General features: G+C 34.2%; 2 protein-coding genes across 15 annotated transcripts in view; one reads left to right on the top strand and one right to left on the bottom strand.

Annotated features, from left to right (window-relative positions):
- Nucleotides 1-21684, top strand: part of SUPT20H (SPT20 homolog, SAGA complex component) — a 41744-nt gene extending 20060 nt beyond the window's left edge. For 7 of the 14 annotated variants that reach the window (XM_059378105.1, XM_059378108.1, XM_059378104.1 and 4 more), the window contains 16 exons: nucleotides 351-507; nucleotides 602-658; nucleotides 3127-3198; nucleotides 3846-4003; nucleotides 5116-5142; nucleotides 5702-5734; nucleotides 6250-6367; nucleotides 6884-6986; nucleotides 7130-7288; nucleotides 9000-9306; nucleotides 9868-10022; nucleotides 13027-13082; nucleotides 16296-16415; nucleotides 18730-18835; nucleotides 20303-20406; nucleotides 21171-21684. In XM_059378105.1, coding sequence (XP_059234088.1) covers nucleotides 351-507; nucleotides 602-658; nucleotides 3127-3198; nucleotides 3846-4003; nucleotides 5116-5142; nucleotides 5702-5734; nucleotides 6250-6367; nucleotides 6884-6986; nucleotides 7130-7288; nucleotides 9000-9306; nucleotides 9868-10022; nucleotides 13027-13082; nucleotides 16296-16415; nucleotides 18730-18835; nucleotides 20303-20406; nucleotides 21171-21308 — 1870 coding nt within the window. In that variant the 3' untranslated portion in view covers nucleotides 21309-21684. The remainder of the gene's footprint in view (nucleotides 1-350; nucleotides 508-601; nucleotides 659-3126; nucleotides 3199-3845; nucleotides 4004-5115; nucleotides 5143-5701; nucleotides 5735-6249; nucleotides 6368-6883; nucleotides 6987-7129; nucleotides 7289-8999; nucleotides 9307-9867; nucleotides 10023-13026; nucleotides 13083-16295; nucleotides 16416-18729; nucleotides 18836-20302; nucleotides 20407-21170) is intronic. The other 7 variants (XM_059378116.1, XM_059378115.1, XM_059378118.1 and 4 more) reach the window with 4 other exon arrangements.
- A 4-nt stretch (nucleotides 21685-21688) lies between these two features.
- EXOSC8 (exosome component 8) overlaps nucleotides 21689-25619 on the bottom strand; it is a 7344-nt gene continuing 3413 nt past the window's right edge. The window contains exons 5-11 of the mRNA XM_059378119.1: nucleotides 25229-25274; nucleotides 24420-24525; nucleotides 24289-24334; nucleotides 23390-23486; nucleotides 22798-22918; nucleotides 22183-22289; nucleotides 21689-21812 (exon numbers count right to left, since the gene is read on the bottom strand). Of these exons, the coding sequence (XP_059234102.1) occupies nucleotides 21697-21812; nucleotides 22183-22289; nucleotides 22798-22918; nucleotides 23390-23486; nucleotides 24289-24334; nucleotides 24420-24525; nucleotides 25229-25274 (639 nt within the window). The 3' untranslated portion in view covers nucleotides 21689-21696. The remainder of the gene's footprint in view (nucleotides 21813-22182; nucleotides 22290-22797; nucleotides 22919-23389; nucleotides 23487-24288; nucleotides 24335-24419; nucleotides 24526-25228; nucleotides 25275-25619) is intronic.

Below are 25619 nucleotides of genomic sequence, written 5' to 3'. Positions count from 1 at the left end.
GCATTTCTTCAGAGTCCAGTCCTTCCTTCCTTTTACCTAATTCTGCCCTATCACTGACTCACCACAGTACCCTGTTTTGTTTTGTTTTGTTTTTTCTCCTACTAATCAGTGCTCTTTGAAATGATCTTACCTGTTTACTTGTGAATGCCTGTTTTCCCTTCTTGACTATCAGCTCCAAGTAATAGGAATTTTGTTTGTCTTGTTCATTTTTGTTTTTTCAGTCCATGGGACTTTGCTTGGCAAGCGGTGGTGTTCTACAGATATTTGTGATTGACATATATAATGTTTACTGACTGAATCAAGATTTATTCTGAGTTTCTTTTGTTTAGTTCACTCTCTTAATATTTCAGATGTTTCAAGAGGTATTCCAGGTCCTCTCTGAATCGGCAACAGGATCTTTCTCACTGTCCACCTCCTCCACAGCTAAAATTACTTGATTTCTTACAAAAAAGGAAGGAAAGAAAAGCAGGTCAACATTATGACCTCAAGATATCTAAAGCAGGAAATGTAAGTATGTGTTTTTTAAATGAAGCTTATTATTATGCCAAAAACTTGGCTCATTTTGAATTTTCAGCATATTAATACTGATTTTAATTTTCAGTGTGTAGATATGTGGAAGCGAAGTCCCTGTAACTTGGCCATACCTTCTGAAGTGGATGTAAGTCAGTTCATGAATTGCATGAATTTTTATTTTCGTACAAAGTTCCTAAATTTAACTAATAACAGCTTATATTCAGGGAAAACAAAGACTCACTTGTTTTAAAAACAGTTTTTTTTAAAATCAATTGCTTATTTTTAAAATATTTTAAAACATTCTTTCACATTAACTTGTATAAAATTACAACACTTTAATACCTCTGTATATTGCTATAAAAGGTCTGTGTTTAGGAACAATAAAAGAATTTTGAAATGGAAAAAGATGGTACATTATTACATAATATGTATAGAATGTGTTCTTTTTTTCATAATATATCATTATAACTTCCTGGTAATTCTTTTCTGAAATTAGTTAAATGTAAAAATTCACAATAGTGGAGCAGTGGCCAGGATTAAGAACTTCAGATTTTGTTTTCTGCTCATCCATAATATTCATGAGATACAAACAATCAGAAACATAAAAGAGGGGACGCCTGGGTGGCTCAGTGGGTTAAAGCCTCTGCCTTCAGCTCAGGGGCATGATCCCAGGGTCCTGGGATTGAGCCCCTGCATCGCATCGGGCTCTCTGCTCAGCAGGGAGCCTGCATCCCCCCCCACCCCCTGCCTGCCTCTCTGCCTACTAGTGATCTCTGTCTGTCAAATAAATAAGTAAAAATCTTTTAAATAAATAAATAAAAGAGATACTTTGATGACTTGTTCCATATTTCTTTTACTTTCCTATTTCTCCTGTGTTCCTTTCTGTTTTTCACTCAAGTTTTTATAATTGGTTAGTTATTTTAACAGATGTTTGCTTTTCTTCTGCATCCTTGGATAGCTAGCACATGGGCTAGCACATGTACTAGGCTAGCACATGTACTATTCTTATTTCCTGAGATTAAAAGTTTCTGAAAAGCACAAAACCAAAGCCTTCAGAAGTACACTATATATATGACTTAAAAGGAGTATAAGCCACATTATTTTTTGATAACTTACATGTTTCCAGAGGAATGCAGCTTGAGAAGAGATGTTAGTGTAAATATCAAAGGGTGGGATTTAGCTTTGGATGGTGACTGGGTATCTAAAGCAGTGCTTCTCAAACTTTAATGTATATCCTAATTACTTTGGTTTGCAGAAGTTCTAATTCAGCAAGTCTGAGCTAGAACCTGAGATGCTATAATTTTTCCAGGTTCTCAGGTTGCATGGTTCTGGGGTCCATAGCCTACATTTGAGTAGCAAAATGCTGATATAAAGTTTCTCAGTCTGAGTAGATCAGAAGAATCTAGAATACCAGGTAAATGTAGATTTCACGTCCCACTTCAGACCTTCTAATTTAGTCAGCTCTCCAGGGAAAAGACATGGTAATCTGAATTTTTACCCAGTTCCCAGGTGAGCGTGATTTATCTTAAGGTCATGGTTACCAGGAAGATGAGAATACTTGATTCACACAGGCTGGTAAGAGATAATACAAAATATATAATCCATGTCTGATTAGAAAATGGAAAAAGTTCATAAAAATTTTGTCAACTTTAATATAACTTACCTAGTCTTTTTCCAATTTTCTCTACATTTACTTGGCATTCTAGATTCTTCTTCTGATCAACTCAGACTGAGAAACTTTGTATTAGTATTTTGCTTCTCAAATGTAGGCTGTGGACCCCAGTACCAGTTTTGTCCCACCTATCACAAGAGAACTTTTGTTCCACTGAAACCCAGCCATAGGGAGCGTCAGGGTGGCTCGGTTGGTGAAGCATCTGCCTTCAGCTCCAGTCATGATCCTGGGATCTTGGGATTGAGCTCCACAACAGGATCCCAGCTCTGTGGGGAGCCTGCTTCTCCCTCTTCTTCCTCTCTCTCTCTCAAATAAGCAAATAAATAAGTGGTTTAAAAACCCAGCCAAAGGAGAAGATTTTGGTCCTGATGATGTCTGTGACATTCAAACTTTCCCAAAGGACAAATGTAGTATCAACTTATGGGACATAAAGAAGAGGCACTGTCAAAAAAAAAAAAAACAGCTGTTTAAACAACAACAACAACAAAAACAGCTGTTTATTAACATTTTTAATGACAAAAGGGATTCTAATTTTGTTTTTATTTTGTTTTTATTTTTTTTTTAAGATTTTTTTTTTTTTTATTTATTTGACAGATTACAAGTAGGCAGAGAGGCAGGCAGAGAGAGAGAGGAGGAAGCAGGCTCCCTGCTGAGCAGAGAGCCCGATGCGGGACTTGATCCCAGGACCCTGAGATCATGACCTGAGCCAAAGGCAGCGGCTTAACCCACTGAGCCACCCAGGCGCCCCTAATTTTGTTTTTAAAGCCAATTGGTCAGATGATTGTATCAGGAGACTTTTATATTAAGCATAGTTGGTGATTTTAGCAATTCGATAATTTTTGTGCTTGAAGCTATATTGTATTGTTGAGTTACTTGGGCTTTTCTCTTTGGTCACAGTATTGATTCCATTACATCTGCTGTCTCTTGATTTGATTGCTTAGGTAGAGAAATATGCTAAAGTGGAAAAATCCATCAAATCTGATGACTCACAACCAACAGTCTGGCCAGCCCATGTAAGTCCATCCTTGCAGTCTTCTTTCTGATGAGACTGTTTCTGAATTTATTAAACATAAAGTGACTTTACTTTTAGGATTTTTTTTTTTTAATTTAAAGGATATCCTGGGGGTTTAGTGAATTAAAAAACAGTTGTTTAGTTTTGTTTTTCATAAAGTATGGTTTAGGGCATTCGTAATATGTAACTGAATTTTTACTTCTGTTTCAGTTGCATATTGGTGGTTCTGATTGGTTTTCTGTTTCTAATTAGTAAGTTATTCTAAAGATGATTTGAAATGTTATATATAAGTTTTCTCTAAGTGCAGTAATATTTCTTGTATGTGATAAATAGAAGTAGATCTGTCTTCAAAAGTTTTACCCCTTTAATATTTAGTATTTATATTCATATGTCCAGTATATCCAGTTTGGCCACAAATTGTGAAATATTGGGCCACATTTCACTTGGGCTTGGTTAACTACCTCATTGGACCCTCATTCTTATACTGCTATATAAAAGAGAATCCTGGGCTTTATTCTCTTTGATGGTTTTAAACAGGTCTGTAGTCAAAATGTAATGTGTCTTCTGTTGCCAGAAGCAAGTTAGTGTGTTGTTTGTTAACTTTGATTATTTACTGAAAAAGATATTTATCTGGGTGTTCTTTTATAGGATGTAAAAGATGATTATGTATTTGAATGTGAAGCTGGTAATCAGTATCAGAAAACAAAGCTCACCATTTTGCAGTCACTTGGTGATCCACTATACTATGGTAAAATACAGCCATGTAAAGAAGATGAAGAAAATGACAGCCAGATGTCTCCATCCCAGTGAGTTTTGTTAAACACATGTAATTGAGAAAATTAGGCATCAGAATTTATCTAGCAGCTACTGATGAACCATTAGTAAATAAAAATTTCCCTTTGGGGATTCATTTGTTATTTAAGGACTCTAATTAGATTTGTCAGCAGACAAAAGTAAATTACAGTTTCCATGTTGTCCAGGAGTTAAAATAATCTTTTTAAAAACCTAAGGTATAATTATTTTCATACCTATTTTGAAGGATATATCCTTCTTGTTATATGTGTTGACACTTTTGACTTCAACCTGTGAGCAGGAACTTGAAGTGTTTCTGAGATAGCAAGTTTACTATAAATGAAACTGTTAAAGGTGCTTGGTATTACAGCACTGCATTTAAGAATAAAGACTCAGTGCATAATATAATTACTGGCTCTAAAAGAAAATACACATACACACATATTTGATCTTCTAAAACTTACAGACTATAAGTTACTACAAGGTAACAGTATTTAGTTTTGTTTTTATTGTTTGATTATTTGTTTTGTTCTTCAATCAAGTTGATGGTGTTTCAAAAAGAAGAAACTACAAAGAGGACCTCAACAAAAAAAGCAGGGGCCAGGACTGTGTTAAATTTTTTATAAAGTCTTTCCTTAACATGATACTAAGTGAAACAATAGTAGAAATGGATTTTTAAAGACCAGCCTCACCAATATCTAAGTAAAAGTCAATGGGAAGAAATAGTTTCAGTCAAAGAATCATTAGGTAATTTTTTTTACATTAGGAATTTCTATTGTTGAATACTACATAGATGAGATGTTTTGATTACCTGTGTCTTTAAAAATCTTCCCCTTAAGACATATGTTGGTTATTTTAAATTATGAACCTTTCTCAAACATAAGATAATATATGGGTTTTTTTTCTCATTAAAAAAAAAAAAACCAGTTCAAAAGCCAACTGATAAGATCTAACAAGAGAATTGAATTTTTTGCCTTTACATCAGGGACTTGCTGCAAAAATGCTGCATGTTTTGTTACTTCCAGTCATTCTTCCATATTCATAAATTACTTGAGTTAATAACTTTGAAGTTAAAGTTTGAGCTGCATTAACCAAGTTTTTTCTTTTTTTACATTTTATATTTCAGCTCCTCCACAGATGATCATTCAAATTGGTAATTAAAAAATAAACAAATTCACTATTTTAATCTGTTAAGAAATCATATAAATGTCAAATTCTTTAAAAAGACTTGGTAAAGCCATTTTATTGAATTGGCAATAAACTACCTTCCTTGTCTAAAATATATTCTAAGATCTACTCTGTAGACATTATTAATGACTTCAAAAATCAAAGATTAAAGTGAGAGGAAGGCCAAAGGCCTTGCACACAGTAGTTCAGTGAGTTTTGCTGTAGGGCAGACACTTGTAAGGATGTATAGTACTTGGTAACTCTGAGCCCAGATTTTGTTTTGATACATAAGTTTTATGCCAAAATACATCTCCCTTAAATTAAATCAGCCAAATTATTCACAGGATATTTTATAATGCATGCAAAACTTGGTCACTGCTTCATAAGTTTAAATGTATTTTTAAAAGTTTTTTTTACAATATCTTTGTAGTTTGACTTATTTTATAAAACTGCAGTCACTAAAATATGGAAACCTTCAAAAGTAATCCCAGCACTCCTTAAGATAACTCTTAACATAATACTTTTCTCTCTTTTAAACATTTCAGGTTTATTATTGGATCAAAGACTGATGCTGAGAGGTAAAAATACTTGTGTCTTTATCTTTAATCGGGATGAATATGTAAAACTTCACTTTTATAGGATAGAGAGTACTCCACTAAGAGTCACAACTTTGATTTTAGTTATACTTTAAATATTACTAGTGTTTTTTATAGAATTGAGAATATAACACAAGAATAATGGTTTAAAATACAGTGTATTTTAAATAAGAAAGCATACATACATCTATGGTAGCTAAGGAAGACAATCTCTAAGTAGTACTTTAATCAGAATGTAAGTTAAATAATCCCTGTAATTTCTGTATTAAAGGGAGGATACTTTATGTTTATCTTTAGATTGTTTATTAGCAAAATGTTTTGAGCATTAGTTTGTCATTGAAAAGATTAGAAGAATTGGCATGAACCTAAATTATTTAGTTTGAATTTTTGTGTTAATTTTGATGGAAATTCTTTTATTAACTGTTATTATTTATTTTCTATAAATTTATGTTTAGAACAGTTACCTAATCCTTACTCACTTACTCCTAATATTCTAGGGTAGTCAATCAGTACCAGGAATTGGTCCAGAATGAAGCCAAATGTCCAGTCAAAATGTCACACAGCTCCAGTGGCTCAGCCAGCTTGAGTCAGCTTTCTCCAGGAAAAGAAACAGAAGTGTGTTTGATTACTTTTTTTTGCCTAATTGTTTCTTAAGGAATCTAAGAAATGTTAAAGATTGTTTTTTGAGGGATGGGGGTATTGTTTAATATTTAACTTTCTGTAATGGAAATTTTCAAGTTTCTCTCTACACAAAGGTAGAAAGTAAAGTATAATGAACACCTGTGTATACTAATCACCTGGCTTCAACAGTTTATTCTTTTCCCTGGAAAGATTTAAGAGTAGAAGCTTTGCCTTCAGTTTACCTTTTTGCTCTTTTCTGTCAAACTTTCTCCCCACCCTGTTACTTAGAAATCTTTCCTTCATGCTTTATATATACTATAATGTCATGAATCTTCTTAGGTGAAATTACATATTTTTTGAACATCTGTAACACCCAGCCTATCACACTAAGAGTACTTTTCAGAGTTTTAAAGTCCCATGTTCTCATCTAGATGCTATAGTGGTACTAATTTATGAGTTTTTAATTTGAGCTTAATTTTAATAAGCATGTTTAATGTCCCTGTTTCTTAGCAACCGGAGACTGTGTCAGTTCAGTCTTCAGTATTGGGAAAGGGAGTAAAACATCGACCTCCACCCATCAAACTTCCCTCAAGCTCAGGAAATAGTTCTTCAGGTACACTTTGGTTTCTGTCATTTGGAGTAAAATACATGGTACAGTCATAATCTATTTTTAAAACTATACAAATATTATGGCTTACTTAATTCACAGAATTTGGAATTATAAGTGTAGGAAATAACTTTTTTATATTCTTCTAGGTAACTATTTTACACCACAGCAGGCTAGCAGCTTTCTTAAATCTCCAACTCCTCCACCTGCTTCCAAGCCGCCAAGTCTTTCTCGGAAGTCATCTGTGGATCTCAATCAAGTTAGCATGCTTTCTCCAGCTGCCCTGTCACCTGCCAGCTCATCACAAAGTGAGTTATAACTTAAATTCTTCATTAGCTTTTCATTAGCTTTTTGCATTAGTGTTTCTTAAAACAGCTATTTTCTTTTGACCAGTGAAATACTGAAATCTGAATGTACTATGTACCCAAAATGTATAACTTTTGAGAAGCTTCAGGGGAATCTCTTGTTAATTGTATGTATTATGTGTTTATTGTAATTGTATTTGTTTTTCTGTATCTATGTATGCACTGTGTGTATACCTTGTAGATTTACAACCTACACATCTCCTTAAATAATCTTGTTAAATATGACAATAAGATTCCAAAATATTTTTTATTCCAGTGTTCACTAGGGATCATGTTACATTTTATGTAAACTATGTAGCTGATAAGAAAAAAAATGTCATATAAGAGTTGTTGCTGCAGTCCTATCTTTGTATATATGTAAGAAACCAACTAATTCCAAGGTGGTGATAAAATAAACTGAAAGCCGATCTTTCAAAAACACTCCTACACTCTTAAAAATTGTAACCAGTTACTAAAATGTGGTAATAATCATAAGGCATTATTCTGAAAATATTAAAATGTAATTTTTACTACTGAATATTTTTTTTAACATCAAGAAAACTTATGCAAGAACTCTAGCATTCATTTGGAAGAATTTCTTCAAATTAGAGTTTTCTGAGATATTTAGGTATCAATTTGCAAAAAAGCATTCCAGTTTTTTAGATTTTTTTATAGATAACTAAAGTGTGCTGAAAGTTTTAGTACACTGCACAGTGATAGGGTGGTCTTTGCCTTAGATATAAACATCTTCATCTTGATAGCTCAAAAGGTGTAATTTTTCTGCCTTCTTGTTTTGCACAAAGAAAAATTTATAAATTTCCTGGAAGTCTTATTCACACTTCTTATGTTGTGGGTATGGATTATGTTAATCTACTGCACACAGTTGTTACTTTAAGTAAGGGTTGAGTGACAGCTTCTGGACATTCACATTTCTTTCCTTTCTTTCTGCAGGACATGAAAGCTAAAAAAGAAAACACCTCAAGAGCTTTTGGTTTTATTTTTTTGTTTTTTGTTTTTGTTTTTTTTTAAAAAGTTGATAAACTGTGCATACTTCATTCACAACAGATTTTCTATACATTCTTACATTTAAACAGAAGTACACAGTTACTGTTAAAGATGCAGTATTATCTATCAAATATTTGCTTTATTATTGTGTTTTGTAAATTTGTTTGTCAGGATAAACTTGATGTGTTAGGAATTAAACATGTACATTTAGGTGCCAAATATGATTGTTAACCATATGTAATTTATTAACTATGTTCAGAGTTTATCTCAGACTGTTAGAGAAAATAAGCAATATTTTTAAATGAAGTTCTAAATTAGTGAAATCGTAAATAACGAAAATTAATTTGAATTCCTCTTAAACTTTTTAGGCCAAAGGTAGCATGTAGGAAATTAACTTTTAAATGGGTATTGTGGTAGTATACAAATGTATATTTTTACTGTTACTGTAATAGCATATCTGATGGAATTTTTAGGTGATATACTGCATCCTTAATTGTAATTGAGTGTAGCAACACTCATGTATCATGTGTAGAAATTAACACTTGCAGTTAACTGCTTAAAAAAAAACTGGAACAAATTGTCAGTGCTAAGTAAGATTCCATTAACCTTATTTTAAAAAGGACTGGCCATTTATAACAAACTAGCAATTTTTATTTTTCTCAATGAGCAGGATCTGGAACTCCTAAGCCATCTACTCCTACACCAACCCCTTCATCGACCCCACACCCTCCTGATGCTCAGAGCTCAACTCCTATTACCCCTTCAGCCACCCCTACTCCCCAAGATTCAGGCTTCACCCCTCAGCCCACTTTGTTAACTCAATTTGCTCAGCAGCAAAGGTCTCTGAGCCAGGCAATGCCTGTAACGACCATTCCTCTTTCCACCATGGTAACATCCATAACTACAGGAACCACGGCCACCCAGGTCATGGCAAACTCTGCTGGACTTAACTTCATCAATGTTGTGGGCTCTGTTTGGTAAGTTTGCATTGATGCCCTGATTTTGGTGGTTTGTTTTGTTTTGTTTTTTTGGGGGGGGCGGTCTGTATGTGTGTGTTTTAAGATATTCTCAAATAAATTTTTACTTGTGAAATTAATAAATTGCATATTTCTGAAACTGAAAAATAGTTCAGATATGGATAGAAACTATCTCAAATATCTTTTAATTTATGTTTAATTTTAGGTACTATATGTATTATATGCACTAACCTGATACTATTTCACATTGACAGCAGTATAGATTTTCTTGTTTATCCTCAGTGTTACCATCTTTTAATCCCTTCATTAATGCTTTTACTCTTTTTCAAATTATATTTTAAACATTGATAAATATACAGTAATTAATTTTAGGTAATCTTACTGTCTAGCATAAAAATGAAACAGAGCCCCCAAAACTGATTTAAGACTGAAATACTTAATTATGTATGGTTAGTCCAGGGAATTAATATTTCTGTTTGTTTTTTAGTCCAGGGAATTAATATGTGACTGAAATTTTCTCTCGTAGTGCAAGTATTAATGCTTTGTCTTATTCTCCCACAGTGGAGCTCAGGCTTTGATGAGTGGTTCAAATCCTATGCTGGGCTGTAACACTGGTGCCATAACTCCTGCAGGAATAAACCTGAGTGGCCTTCTCCCCTCAGGCGGTCTGCTACCAAATGCATTGCCCAGTGCAATGCAGGCAGCTTCTCAAGCAGGTCAGAATATTGGAAATAATAATCTCTAAAAAATTAAAGTACATGCTAATATAAAAATGTCATTTTAAGCATATTATGTACATTTAACATTCTTATTTCTTGAAGCATTATGTCCTAGGTATTTCATTTAAAAAGCCCTTGAAGTTCTGGTACTTAAAAACCATTTAGCAATTTTATGAAGAAACTTGGTAAGTTTCTGCAACTTATATCTGCCTTCCAAAATAATAATTTTGATAGCCTTGCTGTCAGTGTAGTCCTCCAATTCCAGGTAAAAGAAATACATTTTGGAAACATAGGTTGTGTGAGAAAGGCAACATAGAATGGCAGTAAAAAGCCTGGGCTCTGGAACCGGACTGCCTAAGTTTGAATCGTAGTTGTACAACTACTGAATAATCACAGGAAAGTCACCTCACTTTCTTTGTTAATAAAATGAGGGAGAATAATGCTTTGCCTCATAGCTGTGAAGGTTGAATGAGTAAATACAGATCATGTACTTTAAACTGCCTGAGATGTAATAAGCATTCAAAAAAATTTACTGTCCTCATCATAAACAATAATAGTTTTAGTGCAATAGGAATTACTGTTACATGTACTGGAAAACAGTTCTAACAATGTGTGCTATTTTTTAATGCTGTTTAAAATAATGTTTTTTTAATATCTTGGAATAATCCAATTTCTTAGATTGCTGAGAAAAAAACATAGGGAAAAGCAAACTTGACAAAGTAAGAAATATTTATCAAAAAATTTCTGAGTTATAAGAAGTCAAACCCAAAGAGTATAATTTAAACAAGTAACATATTGCTGTGATCTCATTTTAATGTTCATAAATGTTAGTGGCAGAAACTCTCAAAATGGAATCATGTGTTGAATTTAGGATGCTTATATTTACCTCTACCAATTAGTTACATGTGGCTACAGATGGTCACTGTGGGGCCTAAAAGAAGTCACATAATATTTCTCCCTTGACCTCAGTTTCATTTGTTCTAAAATGGGAATAAAAATATCTAATTTCGGGGCACCTGGGTGGCTCAGTGGGTTAAGCCGCTGCCTTCGGCTCAGGTCATGATCTCAGAGTCCTGGGATCGAGTCCCGCATCGGGCTCTCTGCTCAGCAGAGAGCCTGCTTCCCTCTCTCTCTCTCTCTGCCTGCCTCTCCGTCTACTTGTGATTTCTCTCTGTCAAATTAATAAATAAAATCTTTAAAAAAAAAAAATATCTAATTTCAGATGGCACTTAGGAGATGTTAGTGAAGTGATTTGAAAGTGCCTTTGATAAGCAATAAGCATTTGATAGATGACATTAATTTTTAAAAGAATTTTGGGGGTGCCTGGGTAGTTCAGTTGGTTAAGTGTCTGCCTTCTGCTCAGGCCATGATCTGAGGGTCCTGGGATCCTCCCTGCTCAGTGGGGAATCTGCCTCTCCCTCTCCCCCTCCCCCACCTTGTTCTCTCTCTCTGTCTCTCTGTCAAAGTCTTTAAAAATAAATAAATGAGTAAAGGAAGTAATGTCATATCTTTTCATGAGAATTTTTCCTGATGGGGATATATCAATACTATAATATTTTAATGTGATTATGCTTCTTCAGTTTCTTATTATAAGGCTTTGATATGTAACCTGTGAATGTTCTGCCTTTTATCTTTTTATAATGCAATGACCTGCTGAGAGGACTAAATACATTTTAATTAGTGCTCAAATTGGTATATTTTGTTGGCAAAATATGCACATATTTTGAAACCATGGTCCGCAAACTACGTGAATGGTTATATGTTTAAAGGTTTCCTGCAGCTCCGGTCATGATCCCAGGGTCCTGGGATGGAGCCTTGCCTCGCATCGCATCGGGCTCTCTGCTCAGCAGGGAGCCTGCTTCCCCCCCCCCCCCCCTGCCTGCCTCTCTGCCTACTTGTGATCTCTCTCTGTCAAATAAATAAAATCTTTTAAAAAAATAAAATAATAAATTTGTTTAAAAAACAGTGGAGAGGAAGAACATGCCACAGAGGCCATGTGTGGCCCACAAGGCCAGTCCATGCTTTATGTGCTCTGTGTTGCATCACAGATTTGGGGGATTAAGTTCAGAAATAACAGCATTGTTTCCTGATCGGTTCTGACAAAATTCAGTGTTAACATTATTATTATTACTATTAGTACTTGAAAAAATAGCAAACAGCACATGGGTTCTCAGAGATGGGATTATTGTATATACTACTTAGCACTGAGAAATTTAAATAGATGTCCATACCTGAAATGCATTTGCGCAAGAGTGTCAGTTTTATTATATTCATGGTGTCTGCATACTTCCTGATTACTTTCTCTAGCCACAGTCAAAATAGCGGTAAAAGAGATAATCATTTCTGAAATAATATAATACAGGCTTTATTGCACTTCGAAGATAGTGCATGTTCTTCTACAAATTGAAGGTTTGTAGCAATCCTGCATCAAGCAAGGCTCTTGGTTGACATTTTTGCAGTAGCTTTTCCTCCTTTCATTATCTCTGTATCACATTTTGGTAATTCTTGAACTATTTCCGATTTTTTCATATTCATTTTTCATAGTCCTCTGTGATCAGTGATTGTGACACATTGAAAATTCAGTTCATGTATTTTTTAACAAAATATTTTAATTAAGGTTTGTACATTGTGTTTTCAGACATAATGCTATTGCACATTTAATACACTGCAGTATAGTATAAACATATTCTCTGGGAAGTCAGAATTCATTTGACTTGCTTTTTTGCAGTACTCACTTTATTGTGGTGGTCTGGAATGGTACCCGCAGTATTTTTGAGTTATGCTTATAAAATGTGTATCTGGTGCTCCTTATCTTTGAATAAGATCTTAGTGTTAATAGGTATTGATGATTTTTTTTTTGTTTTTTTCTAAAAGTATAGAAAAAATAACTGCATCTGTGTAGAAAGTACTTAAAACATATTTATAGATACTAAAGTATAAAATATTTTGAAGTGTAATAACATTTTAATTCTCACTTGTAACCATGAGTTTTATTTAACAGGTGTTCCATTTGGTTTAAAAAATACTTCAAATCTCAGGCCCTTAAATCTACTCCAGGTAAATATGATTGAAGTTTTTATGCTTGATATCTTTTTTTAATGGTGTATATCTGATCATATAAGCATTTGAAATGTTAAAGTCTGTTTGAAATCTTCTAAGGGTGTGGTTAATTATTGCTTTGTGTGATCACGAGGAAAGTGGACAAAAGAGAAAGAATCTGTATCCTGCATATCACACTCACTGGCTCTAGCACCCTGCCTAATCAAGCACTAGCTGTTCAGTGGGGAGAATTAACAACTACCAAGGACTACACTTGCCTACAATAGAAATAAGAGATATACTTAGAAAATAATTCCTCTTTCAGTAGACATTTTATGTATGTATTATACGTATTACTGTTGATTATAGAAAGATTTTAAAAATAGTTAAGTGTTCTTTTCCAAAGCAGAATATGATTTCATAGCACTATTCCAAGCACCTAACAGTCACTCATACAATGTTTGTCAGATTACAGTCTGTGTCTAATGATGAGGCATACTTACATGTTAGCAGTGTCAGGATATAAAAAGAGATTGAAAATGGAGAATTTAGTACACGTTGTGAACTTAAAATATTCAGGGTGTTATGCTAGGTCCTTTAATTTAAGGATGAGTTCCAGTATAAAGCTACCACATTGGAAAATGGATGGGTTTGTCTACAGAGAACTTTTAGAAAAGGTAGACATGAATGTCTGGACACAAAATGGCAGAGCTTTGGATTATTAGGATATAACAGTATCAGACAGGAGCACCTGGGTAGCTCAGTCCGTTAAGCATCTGTTTTAGGCCCAGGCTATGATTCCTGCGTCCAGAGATCTAGCTCCATTTCAGACCTGCTCAGCAGGGAACCTGCTTTTCCCTTCCCCTCTGCCTACTGCTCCCCCTGCTTGTGTGCATGCTTTCTCTGTCAAATAAGTAAAATTTTAAAAAGGAACAGTACCAGACAAATCAACTCAACCTGGTTTTTAGGAATAACAAATCAGGAAGTATATTTCAAGCCAAAACTTAAAAAAAAAAAAAAACATTTCTTACACAAAATGCAAATAGTATTTATGTATTTATGGAATGTAATCACAGCACAGTCTACTTGTAGTATCAGCAGACCACAGATCATACTGGTTTATTTAGCCAACTTCTTTGCATATTGCTCTTTAATAGCACTAATTATAATGAGTAAGGCTACATTTAAGTTACTTACATTTTGCTGCATTTATTATCTTAACTGATTGAGGAAGGAACAGTTGACCTATGCTAAATCCAAATTTTCCTACAATGAGGTTTAGAGATAGTGACTTGAGGACACCCTTTTTTTTTTTTTTTGGCTATGCAGATCTAAGAGTTCTGTAGTTGGGTATTTATTTTTATTTGCTTGGACTTCTTAATGACTTCAAAGTGCTTCTACAGTAGTCCCCTATTATCCCAGGAAGATGCATTTTCAAGACCCCCAGATGCCTAAAACATGGATAGAACCAAAACCCTGTATATACTGTTTTTTCCTCTACATACATACTGTTAACCTTAAAAATAAAACTCAAGTTATTTTACCAGCAAAATGGTTTTATTTGGGAATAACAGAGAATTGCTTTTTGGGCCAAATAAGCTGTAGCAAAACCATAGGGAAGTTCAACAAACGAAAGAGGGGAATGTTATTTTATGATGGAGGAGGAAGAAGTGGAGAAGGTTATTTTGAATGAAGTGCTTTGGAGAAAAGCAAGAGTTCAGGTGATGAGAAGCTGATGACAGCTTCTCATAGGGATGGCTGATTTCTTGTTGGAAATGCAGTGTACCTCTTTCCCTGCCAGGGCCTGTCACTTAAGATTTTTTCTCCTGTTGAGGATTCTTTTGTTAGGATCTGTAATTGACAGATTTCGTATAATTGATATTGAGCTTCCTGACTCTAATCAGTCATTTCTGTTTTTCACAATACCTTCAGTGAAGTTTATTTGTGAATTAGACATAGTAAGAGATTAACAATAATAAAATAGAACAGTGATAATAAGTATACTGTAATAGAAGTTTTGTAACTACGGTTTCTCAAGTACAGGGTACTATCCTTACCCTTCTTGTACTGTGAGATGATAAAATTCCTAGTTGATATGAAGTGAGGTGAATGACATAGGTGTTGTGATGTAGTGTTAGGCTCCTCTTGACCTGACCATGTCAGGAAGATCATCCTGCTTCTGGACTTCGTTTGACTGTAGTAACTGAAACCAGGGAAAGCAAAACCATGATGAAGGGAGATTACTATAGCTTAAATGCATTAGGAAGTAAATGGTCTTCCCTTTATTCTGTACGGGTTTAACCTCTATAAACCCTCTATAAGGGTATAACCCTTATAGAATAAAGGGAAGACCATTTACTTCCTAACACATTTGAAAACCATAGTTTCAATATTTAACATGGAGTTTTCTGGATGCTTTAAAAAAGTATTTGGGTTTTTTGTTTGGGGTTTTTTTTTGTAGCAGTTTAGGTACAGAATGACAAAACAGCAAGTTAATACCTCTAAACTAAAAATATGGCTATCTAATGTACTTCCATTACAGCTTTAGAATTCCTTACTGTGTTATATAAAAATTAATGCATATGTGGGTTTTGGTTAAGCTAGAACAAACTAGAGAAGTTTTCTTTATACATATACATATATTAATATACATATACACATATATACATTAATATACATATACATATCACTAGTTTCTTGTTTATACTTTGTAATGCATTTAATGCTGTTTTATATTGATGTGTAAGAAGAGTAAAAGCAGTATGTATATTTGGATAGCTAATTATTAAGCAAAATCATAGGTGTTTGAGATTACTTACCTGTGTGAGAGTCTAAAGTAATAGTGATTAAAAATTGCTTTTAAATACATTTTTTTAAAGGGAAGGGGTATTGGTTTGGTTTGGTTTTTGTTCATCTGTTTCCTCAATCCACAGAAGAATGCCTGATACATAGTGAATCTTCTGAAAGTGTTTATGAAATAAAGTTTTGGGTGCCTGGGTGGCTCAGTCGATTCAGCGTCTGCCTTCAGCTCGGGTCATGATCCCAGAGTCCTGGGATCAAGCCCCACATCAGGCTTCCTGTTCCACAGGAGGCCTGCTTCTCCCTCTCCCACTACCCTGCTTGTATTCCCTCTCTCACAGTCTCTCTCTGTGAAATTTAAAAATTTCACACACACAAAAAAAAAACCTTAAAAAAAAAATGTGAAATGAGCTAATTGGTTCTTCTTTAAAGCTTCCAGGTGGTTCACTCATTTTTAACACTCTGCAGCAGCAGCAACAGCAGCTCTCTCAGTTTACACCACAGCAGCCTCAGCAACCTACAACTTCTAGTCCTCAACAGCCAGGGGAGCAGGTATGTGCTTTCCAGCCCTTTATTTCTTTGTATTACAGAATTGTAACTTTTTTTTTTTTTTAATTCCAACCATATTTGACATGGTTTTAGTTCAGACAGACAATTCTTGTTCTGCTTTTATTATCAGTAGCAGTGGTCAGTTATTGGGTACCTATTTCAAATTCTTTTTCTGCCCCTGTAGCCCATACATTTTTTGCCCAGTAATCATACTTCTGTTTGCAGTGTTTTGTCTCTGTTGGAATAGAAATGTCCATATTATCATGAAGCTTAGGGCAAAGGAAAGATAGACTTAAATAAATATTTGTATATTGTTAAACAGAACGAAATTGAGTAAGAACTGCAGTAAATTAAAGGAGAAGGAACTACAAGTTTTTGTGAACCCTCACTACACTTTGGAATCATCAGGGAACTAAAAGTACTGATTCTTGGGTTCCATCACCCCCAGAGTCTCTCTTAGTTCACAAAGATTCCCCAGTTAAGTCTTGGCTGGGTTAAGCTCATCCTCTAGTAGATTCTCAGGAAGGGTACATTCAAAACAATTTTTCATTATTCTTCAACACATGAAGGATTACTTGGCTGGATATAAAATTGATTTGCACTTTTTAAAATTATCGTAAAATACATGTAATAATTTGCCATCTTCAGTAAAATACACGTAATATATAATTTGCCATTTTCATCATTTTAAATATGCATGTTAAGTATATTCATATTGTTAGGCAACCAATCTCTACAGCATTTTCCTCTTGCAAAATTGAAACTCTGTACCCATTAAATAATAATTTCCTATTTCCCTCTCCTACTAGCCCTGACAGCTGTCATTCTCCTTTCTGTTTTCTCTGCATTTGACTACTCTAGATAGTATTTGTCTTTCTGTGACTGGTTTACTTCACTTAGCATAATGTGCCCAAAGTTATTCAATATTGTAGATGTGTGTCAGAATTTCCTTACTTTTAAAGGCTGAATAATGTTCCATTGTATATATATACCACGTTTTGTTTATTCATTCATTTTTCAATAGACATTTAGATTGCTTCCATCTTTTGGCTGTGGTGAATGATGCTGCTGTGAAAATGGGTGTACAAAGAGCTAAGTCCCTGCCTTTTTTATTTTTTTATTTTTTTTTTTTTTTCTTTAAGTCCCTGCTTTTCAGTTCTTTTGGATAATACCCAGAGGTGGGATTTTTTATTTTTTGAGGGACCTGCATACTGTTCCATATGACTATACTGTTTTACATTCTCCCCAACAGTGCACAAGGGTTTCTGTTTCTCCATATCCTCACAAGTTTTGACACTTGTTATTTTCTGGGGGCTTTTTTTTAATAGTAACTAACCATCCTAATAAATGTAAGGTAATAGCTCATTGTGATTTGTGTTTTCCTAATGATTAATGTCTTTTAACATCTTTTCATATACTTGCTGGTTGTTCATATATCTTATTTGGAGAAATGTCTGCTAAGGTCCTTTTGCTCCTTTTTAAATCAATATCCAGGTAAATCCTCTCCAGATAAATGTCTTATAACTTTTTAAATGTTTGACTTAATGTTATTTACTAAAATGATATTTCAGTCACAGTTGTAGGTTGTAGCAAAGGTTGTCTTTTTCAGAGCAAAAGTTTTTAGTTTTGATGAAGTCTGAGTTACCAGTTTATCATGCCTTATGTTTTAGGAATGCCTCACCTAGCCCTGTGGCCCAGAGATTTTCTCTTTGTTGTTTTCTAACAGTTCTATGACTTTGCATTTACATCTGTGATCTATTCCAGTTAATTTTTATTTAAGGTGTAAGATTTAGGTTAGAGGGTGAAAGGGATCATTGTCCAATTGCTATACCACTAGTTGTTGAAAAAGCTATCCTTAGTTGAATTACCTTTGCATCTTTGTGTTAAGATAATAATTTCAAGGCTCTCTGTGTTCTCTATTCTCTTCCATCTATCTCTGTGTTGGTACCACACTGTCTTGATTAGTATAGACTATATAGTAAGTCTTAAAATCAGGCAGTGTGGTTCCTCCCATTTTATTTTTCAAAACTGCTTTTCTAGATCTTTTTTTTTCCAATCTAAATTTTAGTATTATCTTGTCTAGATACAGAGAAAAAAAGCACGTGTTGGGATTTTTAAAGGAATTGAGTTGAACATGTAGGTCAGTTTGAAAGTGACTGTACCATCTTTACTATGTGAATTGCCAGTCTGTGAACACTTTGGTACTCTTTTTACAAGACCTAATGTTGGTATTTTTCACCATATCGGGGGAAAAAAAAATTTACCAACTCAAAATTGTTTTTCTTTTTGTACAATCACGTATTATTTTTTTATTCAGGGTTCTGAACAAGGTTCAACTAGTCAAGAACAGGCCTTATCTGCTCAGCATGCTGCTGTTATTAACCTTGCTGGAGTAGGAAGTTTCATGCAGTCACAGGCAGCTGGTTGGTATCGTTATACCTTTATATGTTGAATTTACTAAAAATAACTGATCACATAGGGATCTGAATATTTTAATTATTTCTTTTCCTTCTCTTACAAGCAGTAATGACAGAAAAAATACGGTTCTATTTAATGCATGAACTGTTAAGTTGATTGATGGTGCTCTCAGTTTTTTTGTTAATATGACAGTTGATTAAAAGTGTTTTTACCTACATACATTAATAGCAGTTGGAGTTTCTTCACATTACAGTTGGTAAAATTTTATCCAATTATCCAACTTACTAGGAAGCTACCAAAACTGTTAAATCTTCAGTTCTCCTGGGTTATTGAGACTGCATTTTTCTTGATTGCATAATCTTTGGTTTCATTCTGGTAGCTTGCCAATTACGTGAATCAAGACTTAATGTTCAGCATAAGTTTTATAAGCCACTTTTATCATTTGTTTAAAAAAATGAGATTATACTAAAATGACTGTTCACCACTTCCAGCAGTAAATGGTGAACCAAAGATTTACCTTTAATGAAGATACCTTGTCACTTAATGACAGTAATTATAACTTTACATTTAAGTTACTAAGCCATATGTATAAGTAAGCTATGATAGAGTTTGAGGATTGAGTGAACAAACATGTCAACATTTTGAATGATCACTGGGCATAACTGTCCTATCTCTACAACTCCCAGTGTCTGAATTTAGAATAAGCAGGATCTTACATAATGCCCTATTTTGAGCTTGTGAATTTCCAGATGGAAATTTGTGATCATAAACCTTTAGCACCCAAGTTATAAATTTCCTAAAATGGCTGTTGTATATTTTAGTGGAAAGAATTCTAGGCTGAAAAATCATGAGAACGTTTCTAGCACTAGACCTGCCAGTAATTACTTTTGAGTGAGTCACTTAGACCATCTTGACCTGGGGTTTTTTCATCTGTACATTGAGGGGGTTAAACTGAATACTCTGCCCACACTACCCCTCAACTTGAAAAGAAAGAAAATATTGCAGTCTCAGTTCAGTACCGTTGTTGGCTAGTAATGTAGTCTGAAACTGATTGCAGCATCTTTTGTTTAAAGCTTTTATCCACTAGTTTTATCATTATGGTAGATTGGACTTCTCCCACTCCTTTCCTACCTCATTGATTAGATTTTAAAACAACATACTGTATTTTATGTTTTTGCAAGAAAGCCTTCTCAACAAAATAGCACTAGTATCAAATTTCATTGTGATGCAGGGAAAGGGATATAGTGCTTTGGCACTCCCTTCCCTTTCATATCCAGGAGATTCTATAATCAGTGGTACCCTCAACTAACAGGAGACTATACTAAATTTATTCTCAAATGTCTGTGATTTGATACTTAAGATTAATCATACTGATAACTTTTCTATAATTTCATTTTCTGTGTTGTCCTTTTCTAACCCTGGTAGCCTTCAAACTTTTTGACTGGCCTGCTTTCCCCTTCTCCTCTCTGTAGTGTTGTCTCAGCTTGGCTCTGCCGAGAACAGACCTGAGCAAAGCCTTCCTCAGCAGAGATTCCAGCTCTCCTCTGCCTTTCAACAGCAGCAGCAACAGATACAAGTAATCCAGCAACTTCACTCTGATTACATTTTAAAGATACTCTGCTCCAAAAGTACTTCAACATACCTTACTCTAGTTTTATTTTACTGTCTTTTAAGACTATACAGTAGTAGGTAAATAATTTAGCAAATTTTACTTAAAAGTCTGACATTTTAGCCAGTCATCTTGGAGCACTGAACATATCTTGTACATTTAAGCCATACTCTTCCTGATTTAAAATCTTTCATGAAGTGCTGGTGGCACATCAACATACATTTTGTAGTTTGCAGTATTTTTTGAAACAGACATTTGTAAGTGCCAATGGTTAACTTTTTTATATTGTACTGCAGAAAAAGGCAAGTATACCAGTGTTCCTATTAGTAAATGTCATACCTGTTTTAGAAAAATGTTACTCCATGATTGTAGGAAGTTCGCATATTATAGTTGACTATCTCTGATAATGCAGGGTGGTTTTATATTGCTATAAACTATCATACAACAAAATAGTAACTGAAGTTGCTGAGTTACTACAATACAGACTGACAGGGCAAAGTAACAGAAATATTTTTGAAGTTTACCAAGAACCCATTTTTAAAGCCCTCAGCAGGCTTCTGTGCCACTGGTGCTGTTTGACTGTGCATTGTCTCAGTGTGGTATAGTCCCTTTTTGTTATCTTGGTGCTTTCTCCCTTTCAGTTTTGTTGTTTTCATCTCTCATGAAAAGCACCTTTCCATACCTGCCTGCATTTAACATAACTTGACTTTTTTTTCCCCTCCCTTTTGCAGCAGTTGCGATTCTTACAGCATCAAATGGCTATGGCAGCAGCAGCAGCACAAACAGCTCAGCTACATCATCATCGGCATACAGGCAGCCAGTCAAAAAGTAAAATGAAGAGAGGCACACCAACCACTCCAAAATTCTGAGTCTCGCTTTTCTTTCTCTCTCTCTCTTTTTTAAAACCATAAGAGCATTGAATCAAAAGATTCTGAGTTTCTACTTCCATTTTTTGTTTTGTTTATTCAAATGTGTCAGTATTTTACACTGCTAGATGTACAAACTTTATACAGAAGCACAACCCTATGATTTTTAATTAAAAATGGGAATGGTTTAATGAACCATTAGGGTTAGTTTGCCTAAGTCATTGCTTTTTAAAAATGGTTTCACTGTACATACTACATACGGAAGTGACCTAAGAAATACTAGAAACATCTTTCTGAAGAATGTAGTTTGATATTTATTTAGTATAAAAGGTTTGTGCACAGTGTAACAAATACAGTTTTTACAAATCTGTTTTGGAAATGTGGTGGTTGTTTATTTGGGTTTCATACTCTTAATTACTTCATCCATCAGTTTTTTTACTTCTTTGTGTCTGGTAACTGCTCGACTCATACAGTCCTGAAGTTTAGCTCCAGTCAGCCCACTTCCACCTGAAAAATTATTGTAACAACACTTTCAGTGTCTATCATTTTACATCACATGCATCATTTGATGTTGATACTTTTGTGTAAAAAAAAAAATCAACATCAAGTATCAAGACAAAAAATTCAATAATGTAAGCCAGTGAGACTATTCCAAGATTTGCAGATTGTGTTTTAACAAGACTTGCAAGTGATTCTGATGCATACCATAAGTTTTAAGAACCACTGACAGACAAAAATAGATTAAGGAATTTGAGATAACAAAGAAACTGCAGTAAACAATAAAACCTCTCATATTCCATTTGGTGCCCCCTAATACAGAGAAGCTCACACTGACTTTTTATTTTACATGTTTAGGTTTGAAATGGAAGGAACATGCCTGGTTTGTGAAGACAACATAGCTTGCCTTCCTCATCCATTACTACTGTTAAGGTTCCAGTTGCCAGATGTTCCTCCTCTCCAGTAGGGTCAACTATGAGCAGAGTGCTATTTATAATACAAGAAAAATATAAATTACTGATCCATAGAACAAATTTTATATACAAAGAATAAAATGAACTTCCAGCCTTTTAGCTTAGGAACTGATATCTGATTTAAGCACTGAAATAGACCTGGTGGGAAACCAGAAATGTTAATAGCAACCTAACATTATACTACATGTAAGAATCTTTGTTTCAATTTATAAATATACTAATAAAGTCCTTCACAAATACAGAAGGTAGTCTAAGGTAAATCTTCTGTGAAAGAATTAAGAAGATTAATATTACACAGGAATAAGAAAACCAAGAAACAGAACACAAAATTCAAATCAGAATGGTTTTCAAAGTATAAGGCAAAGCTAATAATAATTCTGCAGGGACAACAGTTATAAACCTAGATGTTCAGGGCAAACTAGAATGTATGGTCACCTTAGGTTATTTCCTAAAAAGTCAGAATGCTGAGTAACAATCCATTACCTTAATTACATAATATTTTATACATCTGATTAACTTACTCATCAAATACAGCAAAGGAAGTTGCAACTGGATGAGTTCTAACATTCAAATAACTTTTTTTCTTTAAATTAACTTCTGCTAAACCAGTTTCTTCATTTATAGTAACTTCTGGCAGCTGTACTAGAAAAAGGCAAATACATGAAGTAAGTCTCTCACTCTAAGAAATACAGGTTTCTATGCTTTAGTCATTCTTCCCTCCTTAAAAACTTAGAAGTATTTTTTTTTTAAAAAGATTTTATTTATTTATTTGACAGAAAGAAATCACAAGTAGATGGAGAGGCAGGCAGATAGAGAGAGAGGGAAGCAGGCTCCCTGCCGAGCAGAGAGCCCGATGCGGGACTCGATCCCAGGACCCTGAGATCATGACCTGAGCCGAAGGCAGCGGCTTAACCCACTGAGCCACCCAGGCGCCCCAGAAGTATTTTTTTAATTAGGATAATTAAGGCAAATTTAGTGGATATATACATGGTTTCTCGTGAATGATCAATCACTAAACATTAACAAAAACTTTAAAAAGTTTACTGATAAAAGTTTAACAAAATAATATTCTGACACCAAGAAGGAATTGTGTCTTTTATTAAGGTTGCTTACCATTTTTTAAGGCTGCTAACAAAGCAAATGTACAGGCATCCAAGATGTTCCCATCATAGTCGAGGCAAATGATATCACAGTACAGAACCCAAGAAAGCTAAAACAGAATTTATACGAAGTGGGGGTAGAACATGGTATTTGTTTTAAGTTACAAACCACAGAATCCTTGGTTAGACAAGCATGATAACCTTTAAGGCTCAAAAACTTAAAAACAAACAAACTCTACAAAGTATATTACCAACAAAGTAGACCGGTTTGGTTTAAAAAAAAAAAAACACAAAACAAAACTGGCTTTTAACTACCGAACTGACAAGTAACATCTAGATTTCCACTGAAAGCTACAGATGTAGGAAGAATTTCTATTTTTGCTGCTAAGTTACCAGATAAAAGAAATGCTTTTGGAAGTCCTAAATGAAGTCCAAAACATACTTTCCCCTAGAAACCTTAACATATGAAATGGCTAGGCTTTACAATGCTAATAAATCTGTATATAATTGAAGAGGAAAAGCCTCTAAGTTATAGTCGATTTTGTTCTAAGTCTTAGACTTGAAATTAAAGACTTGAAATGTATAGTGCAGATTTACTCTAAACACATCAGCTGATCAGATACTAATCTATATGGAATAAACAAGTGACTGAATTATTTGTTGCAAAAGGGAAAAAAAGTTACCTCAGCTTAAAAAGTAGCTCCCAGTTAGGTAATAAATTACTCAAAACTTTTTTTTTTTTTTTCTTTAAGAACTACATGGTTTATTTAGATAGTTACAGAGTAAGCTAACCAAATTCCATCTTAGGACATTCATATTTAAGGCCACTGGCTTATTATTTTAATTTCCCTGCTCTTTCTCTAAAAACAATTCAGAATTAATAAAACCTTATAGCTTTTTTATTCATCTTACCTTTCCTGGAGAAATGCATAAGTCTTCTTTCTGAATTATCTGTGAACTTGGATTTAATAATAAGCACAATAAATGAAAGGTCAAAAAACATCTGAAAATGAATGACAGTCAAATGTTCAGAATAATCTTACTTTTCAATGACATCTGCAATGAACTGGCTAGCCACTTGGGCCTCTTCTCCAGGAGGTCCAGACCGAAATCTCGATGAACACAGAGGTGGTAGATCCACATTAGGAACTGAAAGAAACACTCTGGAGCTATGAACTAAACTTTACCTCTGGTTTATGGAAGTGTTAAAGGTATTCTCAATCCACTGCAAATGGGACTATAGCCATAGATAAATTTGCCAAGTGGAAAGCATAACACATCAGTTATTTCTTTTTGATCTTTTTAATATTCTCAGGCTTAGATAAAATCTACTTCCAACTTTTTTTTTGCCCCAAGACAAATACCAAAAATATAAAAGGATGTTAAGGAAGGCTTCAATCCTAAATCCTTCCGAAAAATAAGATTTCTTCCAAAATACCTCATTCTGTAACAGCAGATAGCCTCTACACTCCTACCCAAGTGCCTGCATTTTTAAAATGCTGGTACCTACCATAAAGAAGAGATGGTCCAAAGCAAGAAGAAAGTTGCATAGTGGTATAAATGACGAATACTTAAGGGAACATAAAAGTTTGCAATTATGACCCTTTCCTAAGAGATTCTACTTTCTTGGTTGATGACATCTGAATGTATGCAAAGCTGAAAATTTTACAAAAATTCTGTATCTTGCTATTAGGCTATCTTCTAATTAAACTTTTCAGGACTGTCTGCCCCATTCCTATGTATTTCTGAATCTTCTATATTATCTTCAACTCAGCTACTAGGACTGACCTATAATATTACCATTAAATGTGTTAAAGTTTTTGTATTAAAATTACAAAACCATTTAACTTACCAACATATCCTTTATCAGGGGCATCTGTTGGTGGTGCTGCAAATTCCTAAAGAAGCAAACAAATAACTTCCTATGAAAGAAGCTACTTAATAATTGTGAAGACAGCAATCAGTTATAAAAACCTTTAGCAAAGACCATCTTAGCTAGTTAACTACATCAAGACCATCTACTATGCTTATCAGGGAGTCCTATCAGGCTATATGGACATTGTCACAAATCCTCATATTAGGTCTGCAAGATTAAAAAGGCAGCATAGCTTAGCTCTCTAGATTCTAGTGCTACAAACCAAAATAAAATGGGGCTCTTTCAAAAAAAAAAAAAATACGTTAATTTGTTTTCTTTCATTTAGTAGCAAAGAATCTAAATTTAAACCCAAAGTGATCCCTTACAA

The sequence above is a fragment of the Mustela nigripes genome, chromosome 15 (genome assembly GCF_022355385.1).
Source record: "Mustela nigripes isolate SB6536 chromosome 15, MUSNIG.SB6536, whole genome shotgun sequence".
NCBI classification, from domain to species: domain Eukaryota; kingdom Metazoa; phylum Chordata; class Mammalia; order Carnivora; family Mustelidae; genus Mustela; species Mustela nigripes.
The sequence above is the reverse complement of the archived record's forward strand: the minus strand, read 5'-3'. Positions and strand labels throughout refer to the sequence as shown.